Raw genomic sequence first — 18,626 nt, forward strand, 5'->3', positions numbered from 1 at the left:
TTCCGAATCTGTAGATGGAGACACTGTCCGTTTGCGGCGCTTTATTTTTCCGCTCACGACACAAACAACACTAACTCAACTTCCGGGCTGGAGTTTTCAAACACTGGCTAGCTAGCCCCAATATCTAAGCTCCGGGAATTACGGCTGTCTTCTCTGTATTTGCGGTAAGTTTGTTTTGTGATGATTCGGTTATAATCTATTTTAATTTGCTTTATTTCACCATGATATACAATGTGTCGATTTGTTCTGCTGGTAGGCCATGCTAACAAGCTCCTTGCTTTGTTTCATACATTCAAGTGATGCTAATGCTAAGCGACTAAGTTTTGGAGTCCAACCACGATTCTTGTACATTTTCTTCAGTGTCAAGATTCGCGGATGTTTTTTTTTTTTTTTTTTTGTAAGAGACTGGCCATGCTCTCTGTTTTTGCAGCTTGTCGCTCTAGATCAGCCCGTTCGATGTCGAGCGCAAAGAGGAGAAGAGCTACTTCACCCTCCAGCAGTGTGAGCGGAGGAGGGGACCTCGATGATGTTTCCACTCCTGGAAGTGGTCGTAAAAGAAAATGGGCTTCCAGTGTTCAACCTGTTGACACGGTAAATACACGAGTTTGCCGATTAGCTATTTGGACAATCTCCCTGTGCTAATTGCAGTCTTTCGCCTAGATCGCTGTATGCCACGAGCTGTTCAACGCCGTGAGAGACTACAAAGATGATCAAGGGAGAAACCTCAGTGAACATTTTCTAAGGGTACCAAAGAGAAGGTATTCAAATATAAAAACTTGGAAGATTGCCTTTTACCTGTTTAGCATTGTTTATTATATGAATATCAGTTGTGAATATTATACTAATGGAGTGATCACTTTGTTCTCCAGAAACCTGCCTGATTACTATGAGGTGGTGTCCCAGCCGATAGACATGACAAGAATTCAGCATAAACTAAAGGCTGAAGATTATCAAGAGGTGGGGCAGCTCACTACAGACTTCCAGCTGATGTTTAACAACACCAAATCCTTTTACAAGGTATTAAATGTATAAAGTCTCTCTTCTTTGGTAGCCTGAATTATATCATGTCCAGTGATTGTCATTACTCTTGTATTAATTCCTCAAATTATGATTCTTGTCATCATTGTAGAGGGACAGCGAGGAATATCAAGCTGCCTGCAAGCTGTGGGTCATTTATTTGCAGACAAGGAATGACTTTTTGCAGAGTGGAGATGGCGAAGACGACGACGACGGGGACGACATGATGGATAACCCAGGGGGGTCAACGGAAGATGAGGTCAGTCTAGCGGTGACATATTTTTCCTTTTTCTGCCTGATATCATATGCATGTACGGACTGTTAATCTGTGTTATATAAAACAGAGCCCTTGACGATAACATTTGTCATTATTGTGGTCACGTAGGCACCCTCCAGCAGCTTGAAGGAAGTCTTAGAGCAACTCCTAGCGGCGATTGTTTTGTACACTGATCCCTCAGGTCACGTGGTCAGTAAACTCTTCGAGAAATTGCCTTCCAAATTGGTAAGTATTGATTGACTCCTCAAACAATACCGCTGTTCTGGACTACGTAGAACTGCAGTCTCTCATGCCATTTTCTGTTTCTATGATAGAGTTACCCAGACTACTATGCTGTTATAAAAGATCCCATTGATCTGAGAACAATTGCTCAAAGAATCCAGGTAGGATTTGAAATGAAATTATATTATTCAAGCCAAAGAATTGGTCTCATGTTGAAAAAATGAAAGATTCACAAATTTCCAACGATATCGTCAAAGGGATTTTGATTTTATAATTTTATTAATTATGCCTTACTTCAAATAGATGCCTGGTTCTTTTTACAGTTCAAATGTTGAAAAAAAAAATGCTTTTTTTTTTTAACGTCACCATTTTCTCACTTGCTCAGACGGGGTACTATAAAAGTGTTAACGCCATGGGCAAGGACATTGACCTCATGGCCAAAAATGCCAAAACATACAATGAACCCGGATCTCAGGTTTTTAAGGTTTGTCTTTTTTTTATGTATTTAATTTATTTACTCGTGTAGCACATATCAGTCCATTTGTTGTAACAATTTGTTGTGTCATATTGTAGGATGCAAACACCATCAAGAAAGTGTTCATCCAGAAGAAAACTGACCTGGAACACTCTGAACCCACTAAATCAAGTCTTCGCATCCGGTAATATGCATGCAAAATATAGTCTAAGAATTAATGTTGCGTTGCAGTTATGTGATGAAAATTCTTCTTTTTCTTTATAAAGAAATCGCAGATCTGGTCAGGGAGATCGACTTTCTGGTGTCAGCGTAGCTCTTCAGTACGGCTCGGAAAGTGAGGATGACCCTGTGCTATCCGGTAAGCGTTGTTGGACAGCACCGACTGTAGAAATTCGATTCAAAACATTTCATATTCCGCAGGCTCCGTGTGCTACGACGAAGGCGAGTCGGAGGCTGAGAGTCAAAGTTCTAGCATGGAGATGAGCAACCCCATCTTCCAGCTGTATGAAGCCGTGCGAGGCGCGAGGAATAGCCAGGGCCAGCTGTTTTCCGAACCCTTCCAGAATCTGCCCTCCCGCAGAGAATATCCCGACTATTACCAGCAGATAAAACAGACCATTTGTCTGCAGCAAATCAGGTAGTAGTAAATGCATTTAAAGTGGGCTCTTAAAGTGGGCTTTGGTTTTAGAATGTAGTCCACAAAACAAAAATGTACTGACGTATGTGACGCATGGTACAAAATAGGTTTACACTGTGAATTTAAGTCGTTTCTTTAGTGCCATTTTCCCGCCCCCCCTTAATTGTAGGGCAAAAATGAAGAATGGTGAATATGAAAATATGGAACAAATGGATGCCGACCTCACTTTGATGTTTGAGAATGCAAAGCGATACAACATGCCCAACTCAAGCATTTACAAACGAGCCCTCAGGCTTCAGCAGATTTTGCAGGTAATTTATTTGATCTTCCCTTGTGTTCCATTTCGTTCCGCCTTAAATGGTAATCATCCAATTTTTCTATTTATTTATTTTTAGGCAAAAAAGAAGGAACTTCTGAGAAGAGATGATGACGATGGTGACAGTCTGCTATCATCTGATGCAGGCAGCACCAAGAGAAAAAGGTATCAAGTCATTTTCTCCCCACCTGACCTTTGCTGTGTGTTGCTATTTTCTCATTTGATCCTCTCTTCCCGTTTTGAAGCCACAAGAAAAATATTAAAAAGAACCGAATGAAAGCCCTGTACGCTGCAGTGACGGACGCCAGGGAGGTGGGCACCAGTCGCCGCCTTTGCGATCTGTTTATGGTCAAGCCGTCCAAGAAGGACTACCCCGACTACTATAAAGTCATCCTTGAACCCATGGACCTGAAGACCATTGAGCACAACATTCGCACCGAGCGCTACGCCATAGAGGAAGCGCTGATGGATGACATGAGGTTGATGTTTCGCAATGCCCGTCATTACAACGAGGAAGGATCTCAGGTAGGACGTGTGAAGGCTATGCCACGAAAATAGCATTTATTTAATTTATTTGCGTCTGTCACTGTAGGTGTACAACGATGCTGACGTCCTGGAGAAGATACTTAAAGATAAGCGCAAGGAGTTGGGACAGCCACCTGAAGACGAGGATGTGGGCTCTCCTAAACTAAAACTTAGTAGGTTTTATTTATTTTTATTTGATCAAGATTGGAGACCATCAAAACTGCGAACTGACTCTGACTCCGTTGTTGACTGTTTTACTTTCTTTATTTTCCAGGAAAGAGTGGCGTCTCTCCAAAGAAGACCAAATACCTCACCCCGCTGCAGCAGAAGTTAAACGAGCTCTACGACGCCGTGCGGAACTTCACCGACCGGCGCGGCCGCCGCCTGAGCACCATCTTCCTACGGCTACCGTCTCGCGCCGAGCTGCCCGACTACTATGCCACCATCAAACGACCCATCGACATGGAGCGTCTGCGCAGCCACATGGCGGCTGGGCGCTACCAGGACGTTGAAACCCTCGCAGAGGACTTCACTGTCATGTTCAACAATGCTTGCATGTACAATGAGCCCGAGTCGTTAATCTACCGGGACGCTCTGGTGCTGCACCGGGTGCTCCTGGAGACGCGCAAGCAGCAGGAGGGAGGAGAGGATTCTGGGCCTCCCGCTGTTGGAAATCTGGTGCGTGAGATGATTAGGAACCTGCTGGTGTCAGTGCTCGGACACCAGGACGAAGAGGGCCGGTGTTACAGTGACTCGCTGGCCGAAATTTCCGCCACGGATCCGGACGCCCCAGAGAAGCCTCCGTTAAACTTTGACTTAATCAGAGTGAATGTGGAGCGTGGCCGCTACAGGAGACTGGATGTCTTCCAGGAGCATGTCTTTGAAGTGCTGCAGAAGGCCAGGAAGGTGCACAGGTACACAAACTGACTTCTCGCCAAGTAGCGATTTGTCTAATAAAGACAAAATGTTTGTTGAGTTTTGTTGAAGCCAAAGAAAGTGTACCTTATTTAAATATTCGGTCATTTAAATAATTGGCCTTTTACAGGACCGACTCTGAGGTATTCGATGATGCGGTGGAGCTGCAACAGTTTTTCATCAAGATTCGGGACGAACTGTGCAAGAACGGAGAGATTCTGCAGACCACCGCGCTCAACTACACCTTGAAGCACTTGCACAACGACGTGGAGCAGGAAAAGAGGGAGAAAATACCCAAAGAAATCGAGGAGGATAAGGACAAAGAGGACGAGCCAAGCAAAAGTATGTCAGACATTCCGCTTTGACGTGTTGACTTAAGTCTGAAATGTGAACTCATCTTCTCCCCCTAAAAGGTTCAAAGGAGAAGAACCTGCCAAGTGAAGTGTGGCGGCCTGAAGCGCATACAAATCTGGTGTACAAGCAGCAATGCACCTTTGAGAACACCACCTACCAGGTGGGCGAGTATGTCTATGTGCACCCGTCCGAGGCCAACCTGAAGCCTCACATCGTCTTGATCGAGCGTCTTTGGGAGGATGACCAAGGTTACTCAACTCGATGAATGAATCAAATCTTTTTGGGACCAAAATTGACGAGCAGCTGATCTCATTTTGTTTTTCTGTATGAAGGTGAGAAGTGGCTCTATGGCTGCTGGTTTTATAGGCCGAGAGAAACCTTCCACATGGCCACTCGCAAGTTCCTGGAAAATGAGGTCTTCAAGAGTGACTTTTACAACCGAGTGTCCTTTAGTCAAGTCCTGGGCAAATGTGTGGTCATGTTTGTGAAGGTAAGCGTGAAAGATGCAACGATAATTCCCTCTTGATTTCCGCTCATCAGGGTTGTCCAACAAATTATAGGATTATTTCAAACTGCAACCGGAGGGCTTCAAAGCCGAGGACGTGTACGTTTGCGAATCCCGATACACCGCCAGGTGCAAGCTGTTCAAGAAGATCAAGATATGGGCCGTGCCGCCGAGCCCCGTCAGATTCATCCCTCGAGACGTGCCCCTGCCCGTCGTCCGCATCGCATCCATGTTTGCCAAGCCTGACCTGGAGAAACTGGAGAAAACCACGTTTGCAGACAACAGCAGTTTCGTAGACAAGGTGAGCTTTTAACTTGGCTGCTTTTGGATGTATTTTGTTGATCATGCAGTTCTCTACTCAATCTGCTTGTCATCCACTTTGAGCCTATCCATGGGGTAAACGCAGGAGCAAATAAAGACACGTTCAATACTTGGACATTAGCCTCGCACATGTGCTCCCATTTATCTACGAACAATGAGTGTAAAGGAAGAGTGGGGACCGTATAAATATTTAAAGACAAATGTTAATTGGACTTAATGAAGTGGCTGTGTGCATTTGGCAAGCTGTGAGGTATTTAACCTGAACCATGAGAGAGTCAAGTCATGACTGTGTGTCTTTAATATTTTAGGAGAGGGAGGATGTCTCCATGGAGGTGAACGGTGCAGAGCCAGGTTGCCAATATTATGAACAGTTGCGCTACAACGATGTGTGGTTCAAAATTGGGGACTGCGTTTACATCCAGTCGCATGGCCTCGCCAAGCCTCGGGTTGCCAGGTAACAGTGTTTCAATATTGTTGTTTGGCGTGATCTGCTTGTGTGACCTTTTTGAGCATCGCTCCCTTTGATTGGGATGTAGGTTGGAGAAACTTTGGGTGCAGAACGGAACAACTTTCTTCTTTGGGCCCATTTTCATTCACCCAGAGGAGACTGCACACGAGCCCACTAAGATGTTCTACAAGAGAGAAGTGTTTCTCAGCCACCTGGAGGAGACCTTGTCCATGAAGTGCGTCATAGGTACTGTGCTCATCCGGAACAAAGCCAACATATCACTCCTGCACATTTTCTTTCTTTTATTTCAGTGTTGGATGTCATTGTTTGTTCTCTCAGGCAAATGCATGGTGTCCTCGTTCAAAGACTACCTGTCATGCAGACCGACCGAGGTTGCGGAAGAGGATAATCTTCTTTGTGAGAGTCGCTACATAGACTCAGAGAAACAAGTGAAAAAGTTCAAGGGGCTGAAGCGCTTCTCGTACTCTTCTAAAGTGGTGGAGGATGAGGTCTATTATTTCAGGTGAGTCCACTTGTACAAAGCGCTCCAAAGCAGAGCTGATACAAGGATGAATTTATTTTTCTTTTTTTTTGCTGTCTGCAGGAAATTAATAGTTCCACAGAAAGAAGCGTCTCCCTTTTTGAATAAGAAGATTGCTGAGCTTGAGGTGAAACTAGCAGATGTAGAGGATGGAGATGATGACATAGAAGACATGGACGATGAAGATGAGAGCATGGAAATGCCTTCAATGCCTCAACTGCAAACGTCGCTCACCAGCGATATGGATGGCTTGCCTTACACACCTTCTCAGGTATACATTCACAGACCGCTGAATCTCACAACAAATTATTTTCATATTTTTCATATATATATATTTTTTGAATAGTCCACACCAAAGATTAAAGGCTTGTCAAAGAAGGAAGGCGCCAAGAGGAAGATCAACATGAGCGGCTACATCCTCTTCAGCAGTGAAATGCGGGCAGTCATCAAGGCTCGACACCCGGACTTTTCTTTCGGTGAACTGAGTCGTCTGGTGGGCACCGAGTGGAGGAACCTGGAAGCCGTCAAGAAAGCAGACTATGAAGGTTGAACCCTGCAGAAGACAACATAAGCTCCTGCTCCCGAATTGCTGTGACCATTTGTGTTTTGTCGCAGAACGGGCAGCCAAAATCGTGGAGCAACAGGAACGGGAAAGGCCAGCCCTGAAGCAAGTGTCCCCGAGATCAGGTACCCCCGTAGGGTCACTGATGGGGGTCGTGCCTTCGCCTAGCACTATGGGCATGATAAACCAGACCATGACACCTATGTCAGGTAACCCCTCTCAGAGTGTTTGACTAGATGGCAGCAAGGAAATGAGGCAGGACAATTTCAAAACTCTTCAATCTTGTAAAGAAATGCAACCGTGCTAAAGCTCTTTTTTTTTTCTTTTTTTTTTTAATATTTTGTTGCCTTGTGTTTGATGTTTGTCACATTTTATTGTCGCTAGCATCTCGTTTAAAACTGCATGACAATGCATGAATAACCATTTGAACTGTAAACCTTCCATTCTTGTTTTGCCTGCTAACATTCATTTCTTACTCCAGTCCCTTTCACACAAAGAGCCTGTGGTTTTATCACAAACGAAATGTTTTCAAAATTCCTCTGGACACTTTTAGCATTGTAGTTTTTAATACTTGACCGCAATCCCTCCAGTTGTCACATAATCGCTGGTTATGGAGATTATACCAAATAAGCCTGTGATACCAAAAGATAGTGATTGTACTATAATTGGGCCTGTGCTATTTTATACACATCACCTATGCAAACTTGACATTGTTTGAAGTATGTTTATCGGTCTGAAAAAAATGGCATCAAACATCCCTAATCAAAAGCTAACGTAAATGACCAAAAATGTTTACAGACTGCTCCCCCCCATTCCCAGGCTTTTGTGTGAAAGTGTGTACAACGGTAGTGCATGTCATGTCATAGCCAGCTGCATGTCACTTATGCATGAATATGTTGTCATCCTCTCCTCGCCCTCTTCCACCAAGGCATGATGGGAGCTTACGGGCCACCTTACATGCCCATGCAGGGCCCCCATGAGGGTTTGTTGAGTGTGGCCCCAATGTCACCTTACCAAGCAGGGGGCCCCCACCTACCTCCTCACCATCTCCATCAAGGTGGTATGCCCGGGTACCCGGGCATGCTTCATCATGGTAAGGGTTTACTATGGTAGCCACACCTTCACTGGTTGTGGTCTGCGTTTGCTCCATGTGACCGGGTGTGGCACATGCGGTCTTTACATTCACACGACTGACGCATGTGATAATATTGGCACCCAACTACTAACATTCAGCTGAAGTCACTATACATGCAACGTTCCTTTATTTTTGTCTCATTTAAAAGTTACAGGTGACCATGTAGTTGCTCGACATAGAGTAATGAGTTCTCTTTAATAGGCATGATGGGCGCTGCTGTCAACGGCATGTCAGGAAGTGCCACTCCAGGAGGCTACATGCAGCAAGTGAGTGTAAACATTTTAATTTACTCTGCCCCTAAGATCTGTCGTTTGAAGAAAAAGATAATGATGGTTATACACGCTAATTAATGAATCATTTCAATTGTGTTTTACCTCAAATGTTCTAATAAAACAAAATCTCTCCATTTCAGTCAGGGATGTTCAGCCCAGGGCAGCATGCTCCCCCACCTTATCCAGGACAGGGTCAGACCCCACCCATGTTTGTTGCTCCACCGCCAAAGACTCAGAGGGTTCTGCACTCAGAGGCCTACCTGAAGTATATCGAAGGCTTGAATTCCGACTCCAGCACCGTCAGCAAGTGGGACCAGACACTGAAAGGTTTGAAAGTAGGCTGCTCTTAGCCCTATGATAGTGTCTTTGAAATGATTTTGACTACTTTCATGTAGCTTTTATTTGGCAGTGAAAATTCTGAATCCAAAACTTGTCTCCACAACAGCTCAAAGGCGAGACGCTCACATGACCAAAGAGCAAGAAAGCCGGCTGCCAGCTCATTGGCTGAAGAGCAAAGGAGCCCACGCCACAATGGCTGACGCGCTGTGGCGCCTGCGTGACCTGATGCTGAGGGACTCTCTAAACATTTGTCAGGCATACAATGTGTGATGTGTAGGACTCGCACCACTTTTAACCGCAACTCTTCATGACCCTTACTCTCAAACTTGGAAATGAACTGTAGACCCTAGAAGCAATATTTTGCAGTAATTGCTAACCAGTTTTATATTTATTAGTAACTACAGTATAATGAGCTGAATAGTTGTTTGTGCATTTTCATTTTTTTTACCCTGCTGATTACGTTTTCTGCAAAACAAGTGTTCTAGCCAATTGCTACTGTTAAAATAAACTTATGAATACTATTTAATAAGTACTTGCACTTGTTATTGTAGTGAATAGAACCCAACAACATCAACATGACAGCTCAAATAGACTTCTTCCCATTTAGAACAAGGACATATATTTATATATACTTATTGACCCTACTTTATTTTGGAAACACTTCCGCTTTCAATGACGTGACTTCCTGAAGCCCGGCTTAACATCGAGCCATTCTCTTTAGTGTTTGCCCTGTCTCCCCCATGCCCACCTCTCCACAGCCCACAGTTTGACTTCCAAATTGCATAAATGAGCCCTTGAAAGTGGTCTTTTAGGACCTTTGACTACACCGAGCCAGTGTCCTATTGAGAAGCTTCAAACCTGACAGGAGAACGCAAAGGTAAGGCTTTGCTTTGTGCAGACTTTTTCTAGGCTAACCTAGCAAAGCTAGCACTTTTGTCGGCTTGTTCGGGTCTCCGATGGGGGAGAAAAATGAGAATACTTTCTTACTTGCGTGTGTTGTAGGGAGTACATTGTCAGCTGTTTTTGTTTTTAGGCTTCTTGTTCGTTTTTGCAATTGAAACAGTTGATTCGCATCGTAGTGTGATAAATTCAATATTAAACAAAGGGTTTGAAGTGGTTAGGGTCTCTGCATTAGCCAAAGAACGCTATGTATCACCCGGCGGGCTCTTTTCAACACAGACTCAATATTTATTTATTGTCATGAAAAATGAGCATGCATGTGTGCAATGACGAGTGTATGCATAATTCTTGTAAGCTTTCTTGCTAGCTCAGTCTACCAGTCCACTCCCACTTAGTCAATTAAAAAAAAGAAAAGATTTAATAAAGTGTGATTTTTTTTTTCTTCTTCTTTCATCTTCCAACACCCATGAAGGGTTTGTAGTAGATCACTAATGGAGCTTTTCGGAAAACATATTAGACTGAACTCCCATTTGTGCATCTCTACTGAGAAAAATAATTTTTTAGAGGGGGCTTTGTTAGAGGGGGAACCCTGCCGTGTGTGTCTGACTTAAATGATGACTGACATCACTTAATAACTCGCAAAATCTTATAACAAATATCAAGATTAGAAAATGCTACAAAGTTTTATTGGATTTTCTGGCTTTGGTCAGTGGCGCTTGCTTAATTCCACTTGTCCACATTCCGAAACATTTCATCCCCTAAATTTTGTAGCACTGTTGCTGAATGAAACATTGCTTAAAGTGAAATCATAACAATTTATAACAATACAAAACATTTGCAACAATAACGTTAATAACGAATTAACCATATATTACAATTGTTATCAGGTTGAATGTTTTGGGGGGGCTTTCGTCACAGTTCCACAAAGGTTTGAGATTGTATTTGCGCGAACAATCAATTGCTTTTAGTTACTTTAATTTGACTAGTTATGTGTTAGGGGTCTACCATGATCTTATTCCTCATTTGTGCAACAGTGCAAATCTATCCTCTTTTCCATTAACAGTTCCCCTATCATTGCTACACTGAAAGGTATCCTGATCAACCTATAGCAGCAAAGATGTCCCAGCTCCAATTCCAGTGTCCGGCCAGTCCCATGCCGGCCGCCCCTGCCCCACTCCAACCTGGGCAGCCTCAGATGAGGCCACCTTTTAGCATCCCCTGTGCCGCCAGCACGTTAGCGTCGGAGAGTGCCGGCCAGCCAGTCAGGAGCTCCGCACTCCCTGCGGGCTCAGCCACTCCCTACACAACCGTCACAGGTTTGTTTGTTCAGAAAGCTACCCTCTCTTTCAAATTGATGTATGAATTGAAACAACGTATTGATGGGAAACGTATGCAATTTCATTATTAGATGTAATGTTTTTTTGTTGTTGTTCAAATTGTCATAAAACCACTGGAAATATTTTAAAGGGAAGTTACCTAGTTTCAACAGTAAAATGGTCATTCTAATACTAATTTTTAATTGAAAAACTTCAAGGACATTTGACTTCAAAGTTTGGCATTAGTAATTCATCTTTTGGCTATTTATAGAAGTCTTTCTAGTCGTGTTTTCTTTTTTTGTTCCAGTATCTAACATGGCAAACCCTAAAGAGAAGACCCCCATGTGTTTGGTAAATGAGTTAGCCCGTTTCAACAAGCTCCAACCTGAGTATAAGCTACTGAGCGAGCAGGGACCAGCTCACTGCAAAGTACGTTGAGCGAATCTTTTACCGAGCTTCATTATTATTATTAGATGGAGATCTATATTCCTTGTCGCTGTCAGATTTTCTCTGTGCGACTCACCCTGGGAGATCAGCACTGGGATGCTGAGGGGACCAGCATCAAGAAAGCCCAGCATTCCGCTGCTACATCTGCCCTGGCTGAGAGTGTCCTTCCAAAGCCCACGATCAGGACGCCACGCAACACAGGCAAGAACTCAGGTCGGTTCCTCCCACTGCTCCTACAACAAATGTATCAGTTTTTGCTCTAATGTGTACTCATATCAGTATTGGTTCCTCCTGGCAGATGGTATGATTCAAATCATGGAGTTGAACGCACTGTGCTCAAAACTTAGTAAAAAGCCCATTTACAAACCCATCGACCATTACCCGATGAGACCAGCACACATGAGTTATGGCGTCCGTGTCCCAGGGCCCTATCAGCGCTCTATGCAACAGTAAGCTTGGCTCATTTACCGTCCACCTACTGTTTATTGTTTTATCTGTTTTAACAAAACATTAACTGTGTGCGCAGCTACTACTACCCATTTCCCCCCATGGGACCAACGATCTACCACATGGAACTATCCATCGGAGGCCAGCAGTTTGTGGGGAAGGGGCGCACGCGGCAGCTCGCCAAGCAGGACGCTGCCATGAGGGCCCTGAAAGTGCTGCAGAGTGAGCCCATATTGCAGCAAATGCCAGAGGTGAGAGCCGTGCGCTCGGCATTCCCATTGACTCTTTTAATCCACATTCAATGTGTTTTTCATCTCAGGTAAACGAAGAGCCCGAAGAAGAAAACCTCAACAAGTCAGAAATCAGTCAAGTGTTTGAGATTGCACTGAAGCGCAACCTACCTGTCAATTTTGAGGTATCACCAATTTTGATTGCAACACGTTGGCAGGGCACTTGCCAATTGTCAATGTCATGCAGGTGTTAAAAGAAGAAGGCCCGCCTCACATCAAGAGCTTTGTGGTGCGCGTCACAGTGGGAGAGTTCAGCGGAGAGGGCGAGGGTAAGAGTAAGAAGATCGCAAAGAAGTTGGCAGCTGCCGCCGTGCTTGGGGACTTGAAGAAGCTACCTCACATACCCAGCGTGGAGAGGACGCTACCACGCATCAAGAAGAAAACCAAATCCATCATTAAGGTACTCCTCAAATGTTGCACGCAAATTTCAAAACGGAAATGCAAAAGTGTGGCAGAAATGTGACAAATATATTCGATCAAGCAAATGGGAAATCTAATAACATTGTAAACTTCTTTTTTTTTTTTTTTTCTTCATTTATTTTACAACACCCTATATGCTAAAACAAAGCATATTTCTTTCTACAGTTTTTTTTATTTTATTTAAATAAATAAATGAATAAAACAAGAAATGGCCGGATGAAAAAGGCAGCGGTATGCACGGCTCCAGGCTAAATGTCTTCACATTTAAGTGCACAAGCCAAATGTAACAGAATAAAGTAACTAGAGCATACTGATTCTTGATGAGATGTCAACACTTGAACTAAAGCAGCCAAGTGACAAGCATTTCCCACCCACTCAGTTTTTGTTGGATACATTATGCAGTATTGTATGTTTGCATTGCGTCAAAACTGTGACAGTTTTCTTTTAAAACAAAACAAAAAAAGTGTTTACAAGTCAGTCTTACACGTCGCCCGCAGCTGCAGACCAGCCCGGAATACGGCCAGGGAATGAATCCCATCAGCCGTCTGGCGCAGATCCAGCAGGCCAAGAAGGAGAAGGAGCCTGAATACAGCATGGTGACGGAGCGAGGGCTGCCGCGGCGTCGGGAGTTTGTCATGCAAGTGAGTTTTGCGGCAACCCAAGCAGTCGTCTGTCCTCTCCAATGAGACCTTTTTGCACTGCTCTTGGTCTTCTTGGTGTTTACCCGGCACAAACTTGTTTTTTTTTGATGGAAATGGTTGCTTAGCAGCTGACCAGAAAGTAGCCTGGAGTGTTTGCCTGCAAAGTGTGAAGTAGACTTCATTTCAGCTGTCTGACGTCACAGAAACAATGAATGGATTTAATGGAATGCTAAGTGCAATGTGGAAGGGCCTCTCAAATGTTACCCTCTAATTTAATATGTGTTGCTTGCATGTTTTTGTTACAGGTGAGTGTTTGCGGCCAGTCTGCAGAGGGCATGGGGCCGAGCAAAAAAGTGGCCAAAAAGAACGCGGCAGAGAAGATGTTGGAGATGCTAGGATACAAAGTGCCTCAGCCGCAGCCTCCTAAACCCGCACTTAAAACTGAAGAGAGGGTAACTCTTTGTCCTTTTGGGTCATACAACAGCATAATCCTATTTGAATGTTTAAGCTTTCATGTTTGTTCTTGGTGGAATCTTCAGACCCCTGTGAAAAAGCCCGGTGATGGACGCAAGGTGACATTCTTTGAGCCTGGCTCTGTGGAGGAGGTGCCACCGGGTGAGTGCTAGTGGTTGGAATGTGCAAATTGTTACTCCCTTCCTGTTTTAGGCACATCCTCCCGCAATATTTTTCAGGTTCCAAGGAAGAGGAGTTCCGCCTGCCTTACTTGAGCCACCAGCAGCTTCCCGCCGGCATCCTGCCCATGGTTCCAGAGGTGGCTCAAGCAGTGGGGGCCTGCCAAGGACCTCAGGCCAAGGACTACGCCCGAGCAACACCAAACCCAGGCAAGGCCACCGTCACTGCGCTAATTGCCAACGAGCTGCTGTACGCCGGCACATCCCACACGGCTGAGGTTATCCTAAAGAGCAAAAATATACAGACGCCAAACGGGCCCCTCACCAGGCCCTCGGAACAGCTCGCTTTCCTTGCGTCTGTGCAGGGCCTGCAGGTAGCCGGCGTCTTCAATGCCTTCAGACACTCATTCAGCTCGGCCTTGCGTACCTAACAGTTCAAACATCTTCTTATTTGCTTGCAGGTGGAATACAAAGATTTCCCGAAAAATAATAAGAATGAGTTTGTATCACTAATAAACTGTTCCTCCCAGCCACCGCTCATTAGCCATGGAATGGGAAAAAATATAGAATCCTGTCATGATATGGTAAGACATGGTCTCATTTCTATTTTTTACAAGTTTTTGTACAGTGTAAAAGTTGAACACAAGGCCTTCTGTGATACTGGTTGTCCTAATTTCAAAAGCATATTCTCACCATAGAGAATAATATGACGAATTCCAGACTCAAACTATTCACCATCATTAACTGTACAGGCAATTTTGAAGTAACCTTTAACCTTCATGTCGAACCTGCTGTTAGCCACAGCTCACGCCCGGACACTCGCGCTCTCAGACTTGCCAATGTCTTATCCACCGCGCTGCCTCTGTCATCTTTGTTGTTTGTGCGCACAAAAAAAAAAAGTTGGCTGCTCACTGAGCTGTTGGATGAAATACGTATGTTGAGGTCATGATCCTAGACTTTTTTTTTTTGTATTTTTTTATTGGCCTGCATTTTGGTTGAATTTCTATTTGTACCACTTAGTTTGACGCTAGTTGAACTAATTGTACTTGGTAACATGTAACGGACAGCACATCATCTAAACTGCTGGAAAAAGACGTCAATTACTCTTATTCACCTCTACAGGCCGCACTTAATGTATTGAAACTGCTGTCAGAGTACGAGCAGCTGTTAAACGAGCGGACGGGAAACGGAACAGCCTCCGGGTAAGCCTCTTTTCTTCATTGATTGTCAACGCGGCGGAGGAGACCATTAGCTCATTTACCAGGCTTGTTTCTGACAGATGTGGCAAACAGGAGGTTGAGGGCGAGCTGCACCCAAAACCGGCTAACTCAAGCACACTGGCCCCGCCCCTGGATGGCAGCATTTAGACCATCATATTGGCTTGACTGTAAAAGCACTCGAGAAAATTTGAAGACACTGTTCCAAGTCGCTGCAGGACATTTTTGGCGGTGGCCATGCTTCACCGTTTGCATCGTGCTCACAGTTAAACAAGATTGAAGTGAACATTTTGGTTTTGCTCTCCTTGATGTTGTTTAATTGTACATTCTTTTTGCTGCTCACTCGTGAGAGTAGCTGCATCCTAGCCAGTGATTCGGGGCTTCACTTCGTGTAACAAACTGTGAATTACGTCCTGTTAACACTCGTTTTAAATATGTTTTATTACTGCCATTTATTAAAAAGAATCCCATTTGTTTTGTTTTCCCCGTGATGGCTAGGATGCAGCTGTCGATGGTTCTGCAGTGCTTTCGCTCAAAAACCCACAAGTGACGTGTTACCAACATTTACCGTGCAGGGCCGGGAAGAAAGAGTGTGTCACTACAAATAAACGTAGCGTGTGATGTAACATGATGTCTCCACTGTTCATGGCGGGGCAGTCTTAACTCCCTTTCCCCTCCTTGATGTCGGCCTCCCGTCCCTTTTGCTCCTTATGGAAATAAACCTGTGTGCTCATATGCACGAAACAAATGTCTGCATTATCTAGTCTTTATTCTTTCCAGGTCAGTGCTGGACCAATTTTTTCTTTTTAGGGGGGGTCCACTGGGTGGCAGAAGGTACAACAAACCTGTGAATCCATTCGTTGCTATACTTGCAACATAAAAGCTTTGTGTCCATTTCGACAATGTAGTTTTTTTTAATTGTGTGAACACATACAACACAGCAGTTACAGAGTTGAGTTATTTAACTACTTTGTTTGAGTGGACCTAATGCAGAGCTGATAACCACTTGTCTGAGTCGTCACCTCGCCTTCTGCAGTTGTCCTGACCTTCAATATGTGAGTAAATCCTGGCAGTACAGAAGTAAGTTTTTCTTTGTGTTAAATGTCTTCTGTTTTTAACATGCTAAGATTGAAAACCTATGCAAGTGAATTAACACCATTTGCCATTTGGTTCTTCTTGGCCTCAATGAAGGGATACATGCACTTGTCGGAGCCCATGAAACGATACGAAACCACATTGGATTCCCATGGCAGTAACCTGAAAGACAACCAAAAAAAAAAAAAACATAAGCCGGTTTGGGTCAGCGTTAGTGGGACGAGACACGGTACTGACGCTCTGCAGATCCCCGGTAGGTAAGTGAGACGTGGAATGCACACTAGGGGTTGGTCGATGAGGATGGCGTTCATGGCCTGCTCCACACAGTACTGAGGCTCCAGAGGGGGCAGAAAAAACTCCACCTCCTCTCTGTTGGTAGTCCGGAGAATAGAAAATAATTTCAAATGAGGCTGACCTATTTGTAGATATGTTTTTTGGTAGAGGGCAGACTTCAGTTTTTCGTGGTGAGTGCTGACTGGTGGCTTTTCAATTACAGTAAATTATTTTCCAAAATTATTCAGCTATTCAAAGTTCAGCTTCACTTGTGCTATGTATGGGATTAGAAATAACATTGACACACCTTATCTTGCAGCCCTCAAACATGCCCGTGTCCACAATGTAAGGGCACACCAGAGTGGTCTTCACGCCTTCCACTTCCTCAGCCAGCAGCTCGTGAGCCAGAGATTCGTGGAAACCCACCGCAGCAAACTTACTGGCACAGTAGTCCTGTCTCAGGTAGGAGAAACAATCATTTAGAATGGATTTTTCTGAAAAAAAAATAAATTTGCAATAAATGTGTTTCAGGTTGTGGTCCAATCCACATTCACCTCGACGCAGGCTGTACTGAAGAGGCCCAGCACGCTGGCGATGGTCACGATGTGGCCGTGATCTTGGGCCTTCATCTGAGGCAGGAAGGCCTTCACTGTCTGGCAATGCACAAAGTGATGTCGAGGTATGTAACGTCAAAGAGTGATTTAACTAAACGTTGCTCAACGTGAAGGACGCTTTTGTTGCGTGAGCAGCTTCACATTAAGAGGATTGTGACTGATGCTGTGAATGGGATTGTGTTAGTGCGCCTTATTTTTTAACAACAATAACCTGCTGTGTGCCAGTAACTGATGATGAAAATGTATTATGCAATTCAAGCTTATTTTGTCATAAATTTTAATTTGGTTGCCTGATATTGATATCATGATACGTACATAGAAGAAACAATATGTGATTTAATTTGTTGGAGTAGTGGAGACATTCCATCCTAATTTAATAACGATGGACTTCATTAGATCATGGCATTGTTAAAAACATATTTATGATTGTTTATCTGTGTTGCTCTTCACAGATGATAAAGAATATTGTAAGTAAAAAAAAAAAAAAATCCCTTAAACTAGTAGTTAAAGCCACATAACAAATTGCTCTCCGTACAAATATTTCCAAATAAAGGTTCACCTCACCCAGAAGAGCGCGAGACAGTTGACCTTAATGGTCTTCTCGATGAGCTCATCCGGACAGTCGAGTACTCGTTGGCCCGCGACCACCCCGGCGTTGTTCACGAGCATGGTGACATCCCGGCCTAGGTCCTTCCGCACCACGTCCGCGTAGCGATACACTTCCTCTCGTTTGGTGACATCCACAGTGTAAGCGTGCGCCTTGCCCCCCAAGTCACGCACCAATTTAGCCGTGTTCTCGTTGGCCGCGGCGTCCACGTCCCACAGCACTACCTCGGCGCCTTGCTTAGTGAACTCCTGGGCAAAGAGACGACCCAGGCCTCCTCCCGAACCGGTGATCAGCACCAGCTCACCGTCGATGGGTTTAATGCGCGGCCGCAGCACGGCCCGTAAAGTGTTACGCAGGATGAAGTAAATAATATCCAGCAGCATCATCTGCAAGTCCATGAGGAATATCATGGTTGCTCACCTTGACTCTTGCTGACTTTCACAAACTGGTTGAGAGCACGCAGACGGCCGAGCTGCTGTTTGAGCCGTCTGTGGCCCTCAGCCTCCATCCTGCTGGTTTTAAACACCCTCCTCCCAGATTAGAAGAAATACTTTGAGCTCCTCATTACTGCTGCTTTAAGCTGTCGGTGTACTTTATGCGTATGCACCAATGCCAAGGGAAATAGTGTGTAGAATGTAAGTCTTTGTACGGAGCGAGGTCACAGTTTTCTACACGTACACGTGAAACTCAAACAGTACTTACACTAAGCAGACAGTTTATTAGGTACCCCACGTTAAAGCCATAACAGAAAATCCGACTTTGCCCTTGATACAGAAAATCAGGATAGAATTACCAAATTTCCACAAGTAAGGGCTGAGGCGGGTTCTTCCATGTTATCCAAAATTGTAATACGCTATTTATTGAGG

General features: G+C 44.4%; 3 protein-coding genes across 3 annotated transcripts; 2 read left to right on the top strand and 1 right to left on the bottom strand.

The window, feature by feature from the left end:
* The first annotated feature begins 29 nt into the window (after positions 1–29).
* On the top strand, positions 30–9,390 carry LOC119122535 (protein polybromo-1-like). Its single transcript, XM_037250838.1, has 30 exons — positions 30–164; positions 431–591; positions 661–758; positions 870–1,017; positions 1,130–1,276; positions 1,403–1,519; positions 1,609–1,677; positions 1,902–2,000; positions 2,090–2,175; positions 2,258–2,349; positions 2,412–2,628; positions 2,798–2,939; positions 3,024–3,109; positions 3,190–3,469; positions 3,537–3,642; positions 3,744–4,383; positions 4,515–4,726; positions 4,798–4,986; positions 5,071–5,228; positions 5,299–5,544; positions 5,873–6,018; positions 6,101–6,258; positions 6,352–6,535; positions 6,617–6,824; positions 6,900–7,098; positions 7,169–7,324; positions 8,044–8,208; positions 8,452–8,516; positions 8,663–8,849; positions 8,968–9,390. Exons 2-30 carry the CDS (start codon positions 457–459, stop codon positions 9,129–9,131), a joined length of 4,899 nt encoding a protein of 1,632 aa, XP_037106733.1. The 5' UTR covers positions 30–164; positions 431–456; the 3' UTR covers positions 9,132–9,390.
* A 145-nt stretch (positions 9,391–9,535) lies between these two features.
* stau1 (staufen double-stranded RNA binding protein 1) lies at positions 9,536–15,919 on the top strand. The gene is made up of 15 exons (XM_037250839.1): positions 9,536–9,738; positions 10,825–11,077; positions 11,385–11,506; positions 11,581–11,737; positions 11,823–11,973; positions 12,051–12,222; positions 12,291–12,386; positions 12,449–12,661; positions 13,179–13,322; positions 13,628–13,774; positions 13,862–13,937; positions 14,015–14,328; positions 14,416–14,538; positions 15,077–15,156; positions 15,234–15,919. The coding sequence occupies exons 2-15, from the start codon at positions 10,879–10,881 to the stop codon at positions 15,319–15,321; spliced, it is 2,082 nt and encodes a 693-aa protein (XP_037106734.1). The 5' UTR covers positions 9,536–9,738; positions 10,825–10,878; the 3' UTR covers positions 15,322–15,919.
* Positions 15,698–18,250, bottom strand: LOC119122538 (retinol dehydrogenase 10-A). The gene is made up of 5 exons (XM_037250841.1): positions 17,718–18,250; positions 17,094–17,192; positions 16,847–16,992; positions 16,504–16,635; positions 15,698–16,428 (listed from the first exon to the last, which is right to left on the bottom strand). The coding sequence occupies exons 1-5, from the start codon at positions 18,168–18,170 to the stop codon at positions 16,308–16,310; spliced, it is 951 nt and encodes a 316-aa protein (XP_037106736.1). The 5' UTR covers positions 18,171–18,250; the 3' UTR covers positions 15,698–16,307.
* Between the last annotated feature and the right edge of the window lie 376 nt (positions 18,251–18,626).

This window comes from Syngnathus acus, chromosome 5, assembly GCF_901709675.1.
Source record: "Syngnathus acus chromosome 5, fSynAcu1.2, whole genome shotgun sequence".
Classification (NCBI taxonomy): domain Eukaryota; kingdom Metazoa; phylum Chordata; class Actinopteri; order Syngnathiformes; family Syngnathidae; genus Syngnathus; species Syngnathus acus.

Bases quoted from the DNA above. Each gene is read 5' to 3' on its own strand.
- LOC119122538 (XM_037250841.1), bottom strand. From the start codon at position 18,170: ATGATATTCCTCATGGACTTGCAGATGATGCTGCTGGATATTATTTAC. The intron at 17,193-17,717 runs GTGAGGTGAACC...GTGCATTGCCAG, and splicing joins ACTGTCTCGCGCTCTTCTGG to ACAGTGAAGGCCTTCCTGCC. The intron at 16,636-16,846 runs GTGTGTCAATGT...GACTACCAACAG, and splicing joins TTTGAGGGCTGCAAGATAAG to AGAGGAGGTGGAGTTTTTTC.
- stau1 (XM_037250839.1), top strand. From the start codon at position 10,879: ATGTCCCAGCTCCAATTCCAGTGTCCGGCCAGTCCCATGCCGGCCGCC. The intron at 11,738-11,822 runs GTCGGTTCCTCC...TCCTCCTGGCAG, and splicing joins CAACACAGGCAAGAACTCAG to ATGGTATGATTCAAATCATG. The intron at 12,223-12,290 runs GTGAGAGCCGTG...TTTTCATCTCAG, and splicing joins TATTGCAGCAAATGCCAGAG to GTAAACGAAGAGCCCGAAGA.
- LOC119122535 (XM_037250838.1), top strand. From the start codon at position 457: ATGTCGAGCGCAAAGAGGAGAAGAGCTACTTCACCCTCCAGCAGTGTG. The intron at 1,520-1,608 runs GTAAGTATTGAT...TTTCTATGATAG, and splicing joins AGAAATTGCCTTCCAAATTG to AGTTACCCAGACTACTATGC. The intron at 2,176-2,257 runs GTAATATGCATG...TTCTTTATAAAG, and splicing joins AAATCAAGTCTTCGCATCCG to AAATCGCAGATCTGGTCAGG.